This window comes from Monodelphis domestica, chromosome 8 (assembly GCF_027887165.1).
Source record: "Monodelphis domestica isolate mMonDom1 chromosome 8, mMonDom1.pri, whole genome shotgun sequence".
Classification (NCBI taxonomy): domain Eukaryota; kingdom Metazoa; phylum Chordata; class Mammalia; order Didelphimorphia; family Didelphidae; genus Monodelphis; species Monodelphis domestica.
In genome coordinates this window covers 209,638,887-209,653,731 of record NC_077234.1, presented here as the reverse complement: position 1 = coordinate 209,653,731, position 14,845 = coordinate 209,638,887, and the positions used below count along the sequence as shown (strand labels likewise).

At 37.5% G+C, this 14,845-nt stretch overlaps 1 protein-coding gene across 1 annotated transcript in view; it reads right to left on the bottom strand.

The window, feature by feature from the left end:
* LOC100012142 (radial spoke head 1 homolog) overlaps window positions 1-1,623 on the bottom strand; it is a 71,557-nt gene extending 69,934 nt beyond the window's left edge. Inside the window, exon 1 of the mRNA XM_007501050.3 lies at window positions 1,268-1,623. Within this exon, the coding sequence (XP_007501112.2) occupies window positions 1,268-1,327 (60 nt within the window). The 5' untranslated portion in view covers window positions 1,328-1,623. The remainder of the gene's footprint in view (window positions 1-1,267) is intronic.
* Between the last annotated feature and the right edge of the window lie 13,222 nt (window positions 1,624-14,845).

Below are 14,845 nucleotides of genomic sequence, written 5' to 3'. Positions count from 1 at the left end.
TGCAAGCCTGGCTCTCAATCCACTGAGCCACCTACCTGCCCCTAGGGAGTTTGATTTATTATACTAGTCAAGGGACCTCCATGGGAGGTTTTGAGTAGAGTCCTAGAAGAGAGAGGAAGTTAGAAGTCATTACTAAGGCTGGGTTGTTGAGGTAGAATAGGTCAGACCTTACAAATGACTGAAGATGGAGGTAACAGAGTGAAGAGTGAAGGATGATTACAAGAATTGCCAACCTGAGTGACAGGAAGATGGTCTCAACAGAAATAGGAAGGGGTAGGAATATAGGATGGGGGAGAATATGATGAGCTTAAGGAGATCTCCAGCAAGTAATTGGAAATGTGGCACAGAAGCCTAGAAGAGAAAAGACCTCTTTTCTCTCCTAGTGTGATGTAGTGGATAGAGAATTCGTCTCAAAGTCTGGAAAATTTGGTTTCAAGTTTGACTTTCCACATGTACCTGCTGTCTCATCCTTGACTACTAACAATCTCTCAATATTCTAGGCAAATCTCTGAGTATAAATTGCAGAAAAGATATCTTCCTGCATTGGAAGAATACAGTTGTAGGTCTAGTCCCTATCCCTAAGTGTATATGAATCTACATCTATATCATCTAAACTATTTCTATATATATGAGTATAAGTCAATTGCATAAAGAGAAGACCTTAGAGGTTATCTACTGCAACCTCCTCATTTTAAATTGGAGAAACTAATAATTGATTAAAGGGGTCTTCCGAAGGGTTGCTGCTATACACCCTACCATTTGCCCCTAACACAGAGGACTAGACAGGTTGCGTCAAAAGGCTAATTCAAATTTAGTTCTCTTCCCTCCAACTTTGCCCAGCCGCCCCTCAGAGGCTAAATTCAGGGGGAAAGTTCAACATTTTCCCCACTGCTTTACACCATCAATCGAACCCACTGGAGTTGATGAGATCACCGAAAGAGGGAAGGAGGGAGGAAAGGGAAGAAAAAAAAGACGGATTCAGAGATAACAAAGAAAGAGATTCTTGGAACACACAAGAGAAGGAAGAAAGGGACGATTTTTCATTAAAGAAGACAAGGGAATTTTCAGAAAGACTGGAAGTAAACCAGAAAAGAATTCTGTTAACCGTGTTATTGGCACGACGACTAAATCCAGGGAAGAAAGAGCATCCAGGAGAGGGTTATTGATACTGTTCAAAGCAGAAGTCACAAGACAAGCATAAATGTTCCCCGCCTTCTCCGCCCTTGAGGTGCTTCCCTCACCCGGAATCTATAATCCTCATCCTCACCCCGAGAGATAGCACTTTCCCCTCCTCATCATCTTCTTCTTCAGTGTCTGGTTCCGACATAACTTTCCCAAGAGTCTTGCCTCCAGCGGAATTTAGTCACTTTGGGCCTCTGCTTTTCCGTCAACAAGCACTAGGAAGATAAACAGCAGATAACTGAGGTGCAAACCTTCCTTCCCCCAGACCAGAGCTAGTCACTCCCAACTTTAGGATCTCCTTTCCCAGATGCGAAAGGGAGGGTTAGAGTGTCAGGGGGCGTGGTCGAAGTGGAGAAATTGGAAAAGAACAAAAGCTAAGAACGTGGGGGAGGGGGGTGTTTGGATGGAAGGAAGCAATTGTGAGCTTTCAGCTTTCAGGTTGTTATAGCGACCCATGGCAACCGAGACAAGTTTTTGTTTTCCTGTGTTTCCCTAAGGAAGCTAAATAGAGAGGGAATTAGAATGCGAAGGGAAGGAATCAGGAACATGTTGTAGCCATAGAATCTCAGAAAAAAACAACAGATTCTTAGACGTGGACCTCCAGATTCTTTTTGACCCCTCCCCCCAAAAAGTGATTGAAGACTCACTACCTCTCCAAAGCAACCCGTTCTTGAGGTAGCTCCAATTGCCACGACATTGTTCTTAAATGGAGCTTACGTTTGCCTTCTGTAACGTCCATCCTTTCCCTGTTCTTTATAATCAAGTAAAACATATTGAATCCATCTTCCCCACAAAATAGCCTTTCAAAATACTTGACAGTTATGGCACGCCTAAATCTTCTATTCTCCAGGCAAAATATCCCCGGTCCCTTCAGTTCATTCTCTATGGCAGAATCTCCAGTACTTTCACGTGGTTGACTTATCTTTGGACCCTTCTAGGAAAAAAAAAAGAATAAAAAAACCATCAACTAGATTTCAGAGAAGTTCCCAAATTGGTAATCAAGACTTGTACAAGTGCCCATGAAAAGGTGCTCTCTCTGTCCAGATGGAGGTCAAGGTAGTTATATGGCAATTCTCGTTAAGACTGGGAATGTTAAGCATCTCAAGTACTAGGAACATAGGAATCAGCCCTAGGAAGGTCCCAGAAGCAGGCTGATGGCTGGAGCCTTTGGTATTTTACTTTTAACTATTGGTGAGCATTAACTAAACTCCTGTTGTGTAGTCAATTCCCTAATTTTTTTTTAAACCCTTACCTTCTCTCTTAGAATCAATAGTGTGTATTGGTTCCAAGGCAGAAGATTGGTGAGGGCTAGGTAATGGGGTTTAAGTGACTTGACACAGCTAGGAAGTGTCTGGGCTAGATTTGAATCTAGGGCCTCCTATCTCTAGGCCTGGCTCTCAATCCACTAATTCCCTAATTTAAAAAAAAATCATATGATATGGTTGATAATGATGAAGTTGTTTTCATTATTTTCCATTGATACTATGAAAGTTCATACATGTTTATCAGTTATTTAGAAGTGCATATATTTTTGCCATATTATATCCCACAAGTGATTATCTTAGAAATGAAGAACAACTTCTAAAACTCATTCAGTCACAAAAGAGAGACTAAAATAAAATGGAACGAGTTACGCTAAGCTAACAAAGTTAATCTTACTACATTAGGAAAACATAAAATGAAAAATTCCATTCAAAATAACTACAGAATGGATAACACTTGGAAATCCACTTAAGATATATTCAGAAATATGAATCCACTTACCAAATATTCCTAAATAAATAGCAAGATATAAATTGCTTATAATTGGACTGTTCCCTTATAATAACAATAACAACTAAATAAATTCAACCCATTCAGATTATATAATGAACTATTTACATTATAAAACTAAAAAAAAAAATATTTAAAAACCCACCTGGAGTAACAGAAGGTCAAGAATCTCAAGAGAAATAGTACATAAGTATAAGATCAAGGAACTATAGCTGGAAAATAATTCATCTAGGACTTTTAGTAGTAGACTCAATTGCAATGTAAAATCAGTTTATTATGGCAACCAATTTTTTTTTGCATAAAAAAGGCAGGAATTTGGGCTAAGTGGGTTTCATTAGCCTGAATTTTGTAATGGCTTAAATTTCCCTGTGCCAAAGAAGGATTTTGTGAAAATGTGAAATTGTCAGACCTACAAGTTAGAGTGTTACTTCTATGGAGGAAAAAAAGATATCATTTTTAATACCACAACTCTTCAGTCAGTTCTGGGGCATTTCACAGGTATGTTGGACCAAAATTCCCTCAGCTCTGTGTGATCCCAGGAAATGCCAAGGAAATTTTGCCTTCAAGGAGTATAATAGCCAGTTCTATTGCCTAAGAGTTGGGAAGCATTCTCATTGAAAAGGGAATAATGGGGAATGGATTGGGAGTATCCTAGCAGAAGTTCTTCCTTCTAGTTTCTTCTGTAGGATTATCCTCATCAGGAACACGTTTGAAATGTTAAAGTGTTACTCAGAGCTCTCCAGTAGGTGGCCCAATGGCATTTTCCTCCTGCACAATTATATTTCTGATTCGTCTACATAAAACACCTTCACTATGTCAAGGTGAAATCATAATCGATAAACAAAATACATACTATCAACACAATAATTTTCACAGTCTAAAATAAAAGAGTTCAATTATTTTAAAGTGTTGATTAATATCAACATGTATTCTGTTCTGAGAGTTATAGAAAAGTACATTATAAACATTCATATTTTATACTTCAAAGTGATACTATTTTCTAAAAGTTAATGATTCTTTTCTTCTTAATTCATGTCAATAAACATTTATTCAACTCTTACTATGTGCCAGATACTGTGCTAATTGCTAGAGATACAGAGGAAGTAAAAACATCAATCCTTGTTCCTAAGGAACTCCTATTCTAATTGGGGAGGCAACTTGCAAACAACTAGGTACAATTGGAACATATATAAGTTTGAGGTCATTTCAGAGGGAAGGCACTAGCATTAATGGAGATTGAGAAAAGCTTCTTGTGGGAGGTAGGATTTTCACTGAGACTGGAAGGAAGCCAGGAGAGCCAGAAGGCAGAGATAAGGAGGGAGGAAATTGTAGTAATGGGATACATCTAGTGAAAATGCATGAAGTCTGGAGAGAAAAGTAGAAAAATTGTATTGCTTTTAGACTACTTTTGACTTTAAGCAGACTAAAGTAGATCAGTACAATGTGACATGAGTTCAAGATTCTGTAGAATGGATGTTAGCCAATTACATATTTTCATTGTTAGACACCTAGGATTCTATGGAATCCCCATGAGAGAGGAAGTGAAGGGGAAAAATTATCTTTTTGTGTAGTGGGATTTTTATCAATTTGAGCCCAAGAAACTTGAAGATGTTGGTGTATTTGCATAATCTTATATTTGGAAAGATTCTGAATGAGTAAGGTCTTCTAATAATATTAGATGAGCTAGGAACTTCTGGTCTAAAGTTACTAATCAGTAAATGTAAGTTCTGTACAGCTTCTGTGTATGTGGGATACATACTGTGCCAGTATGGAGTAGGTCTAATCTGAAAAGACAGAAGCACCCCAAGCATAATCATATTCAAAGAATCATTAAGACCTCAAGACTTTTGAAGGATTCTATGTCATTATGTGGTATTTTACTTTGAAAAAGAGTTGAAGTTTGCTTATGAAAGTGGATGTCAGGATTGTAGCTTGTGAGTTACTGTAAGTAAAATAGTTTTTTTATATTCTCTTGCTATTTCTTAAGAATATAATTGTAATAATTTTCAAATCATTCCCTAAAAGATCAATCAAATTGGAACAAATCCTCATTTTCAAAATAAGCACTAGAAAATCTATCAATATTACACATATACTATATATACACATATATGGCATAATATCTAAGTATTGAAATGAAAATTTAATCAAACTTTTGGGAGATATAATCTACAGAACTATCATGATTAAGGTCCTCAAAATCACTCTTTTTTGGATCTAGATAAGTCCAACAAAAAGATAAGCATAAAATGACAAATAGAATTTTTAAGAAGTTAGATATAATAGCTTTCTAATGATTCCTGAATGGGAGTAGAAAGGAATATGCATACATCACTGATATCTCTGGAACCTTCTACATTTAACTCTTTTCTAAATTATAAAAACCTCAGAAGGAATTTAGAAAAGAACTTCTTGATTTGGTGATCAGTGCCAAGTGTAGACCTCCCACTTCCCATACTCTTTTTTTCTTTTTTTAAACCCTTACCTTCTGTATTGGCTCCAAGGCAGAAGAGTGGTAAGGGCTGGGCAATGGAGGTCAAGTGACTTGCCCAGGGTCACACAACTAGGAAGTGTCTGAGGCCAGATTTGAACCTAGGACCTCCCATCTCTAGGCCTGGCTTTCAATCCACTGAGCTACCCAGCTGCCTCTTTCCCATATTCTTTGATGAGGTAATGAAGATGTGTGGCAGGTCACAGGTCACATAGGAACCAAATTCTCTAACTTTTACTCCAGCAATGATATAGGAAAAAAAAAAAAACAGATTGAACAGTGACCAAGAAATTCATTTGTAGAGTCACAGTTTTGCCCCTAGTTCATTAGTATTTACCACAGTCCAGGACTAATGCTCATGGTACTGATTAATGGTACCATCATAAAGCTAGTGCAGTGATAACATCTGTTTTTACTGTGCTATATATAATTCTAAATTTCTGTTCCCAGGAAGGCAACTCAGGTCCAAGGTTAGGGACAAGGGTAGATTTAGTATATGGCTACTTAAGTAATCCTTTGATTAGTGCAGAAAGGAAAACCTTGTTATTCCCAGTTCCATAAAATTGTTCAAATATAGTCTTAACATTTCTAAGTATACCTGAGAAGTTAGGAGAACAAATGCTTTATAGGCTGAAATATTTAGTGTTACGATGTTTCTCCTGCTAACTTTCCTCCTCTCTCTCTTCCCCATCTACTTAAACCTAGGTTATCAGGATTTTATTCTAGGTCATTGCCCCTAACAGCCTGCCAATTTTTTTAAGAGGATTACAAAAGACTTGATCCTGCTGAATTTATACTAAGTTCATAAAATTCCAAAAGGCCTTAGAGATTTCAAAATATTAGTACCTAAAATAGATAGTGGTTAAAATATTCAAAAAGTAAGGATTGGAAACCAGGGACTTGTTGGGGGAGGGCTATGGAATTCATTACACAAAGCTTCATTCTGTAAGGAATTTCTGGGACTGAAGACTCATATATAGTTTTATTTACCTGAGAAATACTTATCAGTTTATCTGCTCAAGGAACAAGTCTAAGACCTACTTTACTCCTGGTGGGCATAGTGGTCATCTCTACATTAGAATCAAGTTCTTCAGCATATCCTATTTGTTTCTGGTACATAATGTTCTAGGCTCATAGTTCTGTTGCTTTTACTTAGAGCCTGCCATAGATCATGATAAGGATAGACTGGTGTTTTTTGTTTCATTTTGTTAAGTTTTGAAGATTGAGATAAGATTGGCTAGTTAGAACAGCAGGGTTGCTAGGTGGTGAAAGGAAAGCTAGGTAGCAAAGTGGATAGAGCACTGGGCTAAAACTAAGGAAGACTCATCTTCATAAGTTAAAATCTGGCCTCAAATACTACCTAGCTGCATGAGCCTGGGCAAGTCACTTAACCCTGTTTGCCTTAGTTCCTCAACTCTAAAATGTTCTGCATAAAGAAATGGCAAACCACTCTAATATCTTTGGGGAAAAAAAACAAACCCAAAATTGGATCACAAAGAGTCAGACATAAGTGAACCACCAAAGGCAGGGCAGCAGGTTCTTCTGAGGTCAAAGCCTGAAATCCAAGGAGGTAATAGATCAGATTATGATGAAATATGCATGCTCCATGTCACCCTCTTTCCACCTCTACTCTATCCATCCATCCTTTTCCCCATCAGTTGATCTTTATTCAAACAATAACAAAAAGCACAGACCCGAAGTTTATAACTAGGTGTTACAACTATTTTGCAAGTCCACATAGTTCAAACCTAGCTGGCATGCGTTTTCCACAGGACAGGAGGGACCCTAGGACTTAAATTTATTGTGTCCTTTACTTCTCAGACAAAGGCTAAGGATATAACATCTTTCTTGCTCTGTATTTTCCCTGGCACTTGCTGACTTAGTTCCTCTCTTTTATAATACTGAAATCAATTAATTGACTCCCTAGGGTCTAAAAGACCTGAGTTCAAATTTGACCTCAGGCAAATTTAGCTGTGTAACCCTGGGCAAATCACTTAATCTCTGCTTAACTCTTTCCTTAACCTCTTTCCTGAACTGTAAAAAGGGGGCAATAATAGCATCTCTCTCTCAGAGTTGTTGTGAAGAGCAAATGAGATATTTGCCAAGTGTTTAACACAGTGTCTTGCACATGGTGCCAGCTTAATAAATGCTTGTTCCCTTCCCTTTTCCCAAATCACCACTTCTGCCTTGTTGAATTCTCCAAATAATCAAGTCTTGAACAGTTAATCTATCTCCATGCTACTTCTCTTAAACCAAACACCCTTTTGCCTCCAGTGATAAAGCCAATATTATCCCTATGCCAACCTCTTTCCATTGGCACGACCAACACCAAGTATGAAGCTATTTCCTAATGAATGAATGAAAAAACATTTATTAAGTATTGACTATATTCTAGGCACTATGGTAAGTTCTGGGAATACAAATGTGACACAACATTTACCCTCAAGGAGCTTATGTTCTAATATTGAGAGACAATACATATAAAAGAGGGACCAAGGAAGAGAGTTTTGGGGAGTACATAGAACAGCCAGCCTAAATATGAATTCCAGAAGCAATGGTGGTATTGCTTTGATTATTGTGCCCAGAGCAGGAGATACAAAGCTCATGGGAGTACATCAACATGATAATAGAGAAAGAGGCAAGATAATCTGAGTAGATGTCTTCCTGGGATATTAAACATGGTCTAGTCCAAGGATGGCTAAATATAATGGACTACATGAGCTTGAACTCATATACCAGTCAAGATAGCTCAGCCCCAGGGTGAGAGTTCCAAAATTATGTGGATCAAACTGTCTCAAGACCTACCAATCCATTTTCTGGAGGCTATTCCCAAGTGGGGAAAAGTGGGAAAATGGCAAAGTAGAAGTCAATAAATTCCTATATGGCCCAGAAAGATAGATGAATGGCATGTGAAGTATGGACTGGTAGGGTCATGATCTGGGGGTGGGGGTGGGACATTCATTCATACTAAAACAGGGACTTTAAATTCAAATGGCATGTTTGCTTTTTAAAAATTTAAATATTTATTTAGTCAATGAAAATGTATTAAGCAATTACTATATGCTAGATCCTGTGCTTAGCACTCTTGTGAATCAATTTGTACTACTGCCCTCCAGTTTTATATAGGTGACACCAGTTTAAATTTAACCTCAAAGGGTGGATGTAGAAGTGATTGTGGGATAAGTTGTCCCAGGTTTAATAAGGTAGAGTCTATTGTGTATGAGGCAGAGGCATCAGTTGGCCAAGTCCCTTCTTTCTCTACCAATATATATTTCCACAAGTTATTGCCAAGTAAAGTCTGGGGGTTATAACTTATGGATAGTTCTGGTGATAGTTTTTAGAGCAATTTTTGACCTTCTAAAACTTCTCAACTCAGCCACTCAGCTGAGACTGGATTGTGCTAGCCTAGAACTACTGGGGCAACTTTAAATCAAACCTACAATCTGAAACAGCCCAAGAATTTTCAAAGTTATTCAGGAGTGTAGGGTGTGGCCACTGTGTGACTAATACACACCAAGTGATACACCTTCATATCTCATTGTTATTCTGACATTTGCTAACTCTTGCAAAATGTTGATTTTACCACCACATGTAGACTGTCAGACAATTGTAGATTTATCCTATGGACACTGGGGAAGGGATAAACCCAAGTTGCATATTAATGTTTGTTGACTTAGATTTTTATTTGGAGGTTTAATAAATGAAAAAAATTACACTAAAATTATATTGATTATAAATCTTGAATTAAAAATATCAGTTTATTCTAATGGGAGTATTTGGATGAACTTTGTAGTTCTTTAAAGGATACTATTTAGTTATTGCTAATACTAATAATAATACAGAGCTCATCTAGTTTAATTCCACTTTATAAATAAGGAAACTGAGACTCAGTAAAGTTAAGTGAATTACCCAATATTTCATGTGCCTTATATATATATGTATATATTTCTTGAGGGTTTACTATGTGTACGTCACTATTAGGTGCTGCAGAGGATGGGGAAAAATAACAGAATTCCATTGCAACAATATTGTCCCCCATTTTCTATCATGGAGCATGCCTAATCACCATTCCTGATTCCAAGTGACCATGTGGAAATTTGAAGGAGCCTTCTTATAGCCCTGTATGACTCAGTGCTGAGGGGTTTGCATTGTGTGATGATGAAGAGAACCATAATTGGCTACTCTGCTAGAACTGAGTGGATATACAAGAGGCCACTTGCTTCTCATACTGTCTCTTTTGCTTTTTGGTTTTGAATCATTGGACTACTTTGAGCCATTCCTGAGAGTTGGTAAGGGGAGGAGGCATCTGTCCTGTCTCCCACTCAAACACCACGTGGATGTAAGCACCCAATAGTCACAAGGAACTCCAGTTGTTCTCTCTGACACTTGGCTAGGGGATCAAAACAGGCAGTTCAGGAAAGGGAATTTCTTATAGCTAAATCATCTCAATCCTTGTTGAATATCTTTCTTCTGCTATGACTAAGTAGAACTCTTTAAAAAATACTTTCAAATGACCTAGAAGTGTTTCATTTGGTTTCAATATTGAACCTAAAATACTACCTAGAAATTAGAAGTCAAATTTCTGAATTCTGTGTAAACTATCTGTTGAGGTACTCTATAATTCCTTTTATGGTTATTGAATGGTGATTTGAATAAGATAATATGGTCATTAATTAATGTTTAGAATAAATTGTCTCTTACCAGATTCATGTGATACATTGAGTACTCATTTTTCTCCTCCTCCCTTTTTAAAAAAAACCCTTACCTTCCATCTTAGAATCAGTAGTGTGTATTGGTTCCAAGGCAGATGTAAAGATTAAAATTTAGGGAGACTGAAGCAGGTAGAAATTAGTTTCTCTCTGCAAGGAGTATTATATTTTTTAGAGGTTTATTAAAGATTAAGGATTAAAGAAAATACAGGATAAGAAACACATGCCTAGGCCAGAGAGGCCTAGACAAGATGATCTCACATCATGGAAGAGATGTGTCTACTCCAAAACGGAAGTCCAAAAGAGACACAAAAGCCTTTGCAATCAGCTTAAATCCCTTCTCGATCTCAGCCCACATGAGAATTCAAAGCATTCTGGGGAAGTGGAGCAAGGGCTTCTGGGGATTGAAGTCCAGAGTTCGAGTCTATTTTTACATTCCTCCATTTTATCATTATTGGGGAGACAAGTTTCCCCAAAAAGGATCATGAAAACATACAAATTTAAAGATTACAATAATTTGAGAATGAGGAAAAGAGGAAAAAAAAAACAACCAATAATTGCTAGACGCATTGACAAAAAGCCAGTTAGGGGGCAGTCCCTTTTGGCATAAAAGTATAGATACAAATAAATGTTCAATCAACTACACCCAAAGTTCTTTTTCTGTGCAGCTGGCTGGTCTGGAGGCTTCTTCATGGTATCTTCTCCTACAGTTCAGTTCTGGATTCAGAGAGGTAGCATCTTCTTTACCTAAAATTCTTCTCCAAAGAATTTAAACTTTGCAATTTAAATGATATTTTTTACATTCCCCCATTAAGAGGGTGATTAAAAAAACAGGATCACTTAGGGATGCATGGCTGAGGTATGAAGTATATGAATCAATTGGCAAGAGATATTAAAAAGATATCAGAAAAATCCAAATAAAAGAAAAATTTCTGGATGAAAATATAGACTATCAAAGTCTTATGTGTAAAAATTCCAAGTAAAAGAAAAATAAATCTACAACAGGTCCTTCTATCAGGGCCCAATCAAAATGATCTAAGCAATGATGGATAGTCAATAGCCAGGACTACAGAAAGGTACCACACTATGAAAAGCAGAAAAGGGGACCAGATTATGAGCCAAGGTTTCCAGGATACTCGTCTGTGAGTATTTTCAGAGTGAGTGTGGACACAAGGAAATCCTATGTCTAACAATGTTAAACACAGTAACCTCGAGTCTTCACACTAGGTTCAAGACCTTTGTATTGGCCTAGAAGTGCATCAATCCATCCTGGATTGGCTTTTCTTTGGCTCTGTGCAATGGCTCTTTTGTGTATATCTTGCCCTGGAATCAGACAGAATCATTAAGCAAAGTCCCATAATTAATTTAAATAATTAGTGGCATTATTTTTATAGTCACAAGCTTTTTAGGGCATGCATTAGCAAATGTATCTTAAACTTGTAGTATTTAAAAATCAAAAGGTTAAAGAAAATCTTAATATTGGTGACATGTGCTTCAAATATAAAAAAGAGAGAAATAATAAAAAAAACAAATAGTATATTGCACATGCAAGAAAAATATAATAATAAAAATCTTTTAAAAAGTCAAAAATATAGCTTATAATCATTGACACTCTGTGTCAGCTAAGAAAATATAGAACGCAAGGCTTTCTCACCAAAAATGAGATCTATTTTCTCTTCATGTGGCCATGCTCCACTGTAAGTATGAGGCAAATGAATTGAACAGTAGTACAAATATGTAGATATCAGTATACCCAAAATTCTCAATAGCCCAATTAATTACAATAGCAAACAAACACACTATCATATTTCACATAAGTTGCTGTATGGCATTTTAAAAAACCTATGAATTGATGGACATTTGTCACACTTTTTTTTTTTACAAATGTAGCAATCTTTCAACCTTGGTAATAAACATATTTTTAAACAAAATAAAACTCATCTTGGGTTAAGAACATAATCAAGAAATCTATATATCATTCTGGTAGAAGTAAAATAGTGAGCTGAAGAGTATAAATAAAGGGGTGCTCCTTTTTTGGAGGCTTTTTAGGGGTACAAATGCCCTGAGATTAACTTCCCCAACTTCCATTCACATATTTAGAAATGCGGGAAGGTTGGGGGTTATAAAATGTATTTCGCTTCAGCTAGAATTGGCCTTACGTCGTGATAGGGGCAGGCAAAAATGACCAGAGATTGTTAAAAAAAATTACAAAAATCATATTTAAAAAACCCTTAAAATCATTAAGATATTTAGCACATTAAAATTTCCAAGGTTGTTATACAATTGTAACCAGTTCTGATGAAGTCCATCTATCCTCTATGTGACAATTTACAAAGGCAAAAATAGAAAAAAGCTGTTTTTTCTTATATGGGCTTATTCAATAATATTTGTTCAGCACAGTTATGGGGGAAAAACAACAGAATTTTAAAACTCAGTACATTAAATGAAGAGTATAACAGAATAATATTGAATCCCGTAATATATGAACTTAAAATCACAAAGTTAAACCTTAGAAATACAAAGATTTGTATAAACTGTAAAGATTAAAATTTAGGGGAGATGGGGAGACTGAGGCATCTGAGGCAGGTAGAAATTAGTTTTTCTCTGCAAGAAGTATTATAATTTTTAGAGGTTTATTAAAGGCTAAAGATTAAAGAATATACAAATAAGAAACATGTGCCTAGGCCAGAGGCCTAGACAAAATAACCTCACATCACGCAAGAGACGAGCCTGCTCCAAAACGGAAGTCCAAAAAGAGCCAAGAGGGCCTCAAAAGCCTTTGAATCAGCTTAAATACCTTCTCGATCTCGGCCCAGGTGAGATTACAAGGCATTCTGGGGAAGTGGAGCAAAGGCTCGTGGGGATTGTAGTCCTGTATTCGAGTCTATTTTTTACAAAACCATTGGAGTCTGAAATGCCTTAGAATATATAACCTCGAGTCTTTAAAGTTCCTTGGTTTTTTTTTAAATTATCCATTTATATGCCTATTGTCCGAAGGCAGAGTGGTAAGGGCTAAGCAATGGGGTTTAAGTGATCTGCTCAGGACCCCACAGCTGGGAAGTATCTGAGGCCAGATTTTAACCCAGGACCCATGTCTTTAGGCCTGGCTCTCAGTTTGCTGAGCCACCCATTTTCCCCTTCAAAGTTAAAGTTGCACACAGGTGAAATCAATGTTATTACCAGAACACTCAAAAGGTATCCTTTTAAATAGCCCATTGCTTTTTAAGTTACTGCTTGAAAAATCTGTTTCTTCTCCTCTCCCTTTCTCTCTCCCCTGCTATGATCCACCCACATGGCCAATAGTTACCCACTGGTATAAATGAGTCCTGAGCCATCTGCTCCAAGGATCTGGGTGATGAGCCGGCTGGGGTCACGCTCGTGGGTCTGGGGCACAGAAACAGGCAGGCAGGGCCGGAAGATCGGGCACCAGGTGAGAGGCCAGGAGCAGGAGAGAGGTCAGGATCGGGGGCTGCAGGCAGGAGCTGATCAAGATGGTTTTATAAAAAAGCATCTTGGAGAAATGTGGCTTAAAAAAATCATTATCTAGGCTAAAAATTTTGAGAAGTTCTCATCCAATCTAGTGGTTAGAGGTTTATTAAAGATTAAGGATTAAAGAAAATACAGGATAAGAAACACGTGCCTAGGCCAGAGAGGCCTAGACAAGATAATCTCACATCATGGAAGAGCTGCGTCTGCTCCAAAACAGAAATCCAAAAGAGACACAAAAGCCTTTGCAGTCAGCTTAAATCCTTTCTCAATCTCAGCCCACATGAGAATTCAAAGCATTTTGGGGAAGTGAAGCAAGGGCTTCTGGGGATTGAAGTCCAGAGTTCGAGTCTATTTTTATACAGAAGAGTGGTAAGGACTAGGCAATGGAAGTTGTGACTTGCCCAGGGTCACACAGCTAGGAAATGTCTGAGTCACATTTGAACCCAGGACCGCTCTTTTCTAGGCCTAGCTTTCAATCCATTGAGCAACCCAACTGCTCCCTCCTTCCTTTTTTGGAGAGACTCTGGACTTGAGACAAAAAGTAAGATATGATGGGAATTTAAGGAGCCAAGGGATATGAGAAAGGGGAGCCTAATCTTCTAAACTAGAGGTCAGACTTTTTCAGAACTAGACCTGGGCAAACTACAATGAATGTGTGTAAGATAGGTATTCACAGTTAATGTGAATACCAGATAAGCAGTACTTAAAAAAAGAATTTGATAATGAACACAATTTCAGATCATATTTAGAACACATATCAGATCAATTCATCCCTAAACATGAATCTCTTTATGCCATTCTTGACAATTGATCATCCAACCTTAGCATGAAGACTTTCAGGGAAGGGGAATTTATAATTTGCCAGACAGTACATTCGACCTTTGGTTAGTAATAATACTATGTCCAAATGAAGAGGTAGAACATTAGGGTAGGGAGGAAAACTGGGTATATGGCTAGATGGAATGTGACGTTGACCCATGATTTGGGATTAGGACCTAGCTAGATATAGAATGATGGATGAGCTATCCCACCTCTCCTGCCAACTACCTATGTGACCTTGGTCAAGTCACTTAACTATAAACCTCAGTTTATTTATCCATAACATCAGAGGATTGGAGTAGTTGACCTCTGAGGTTCTTTTTAGCTCTAGATCTATATGCCTATGATCCCATGACCCAACCAAGACTTAGAGTCCTGGGAA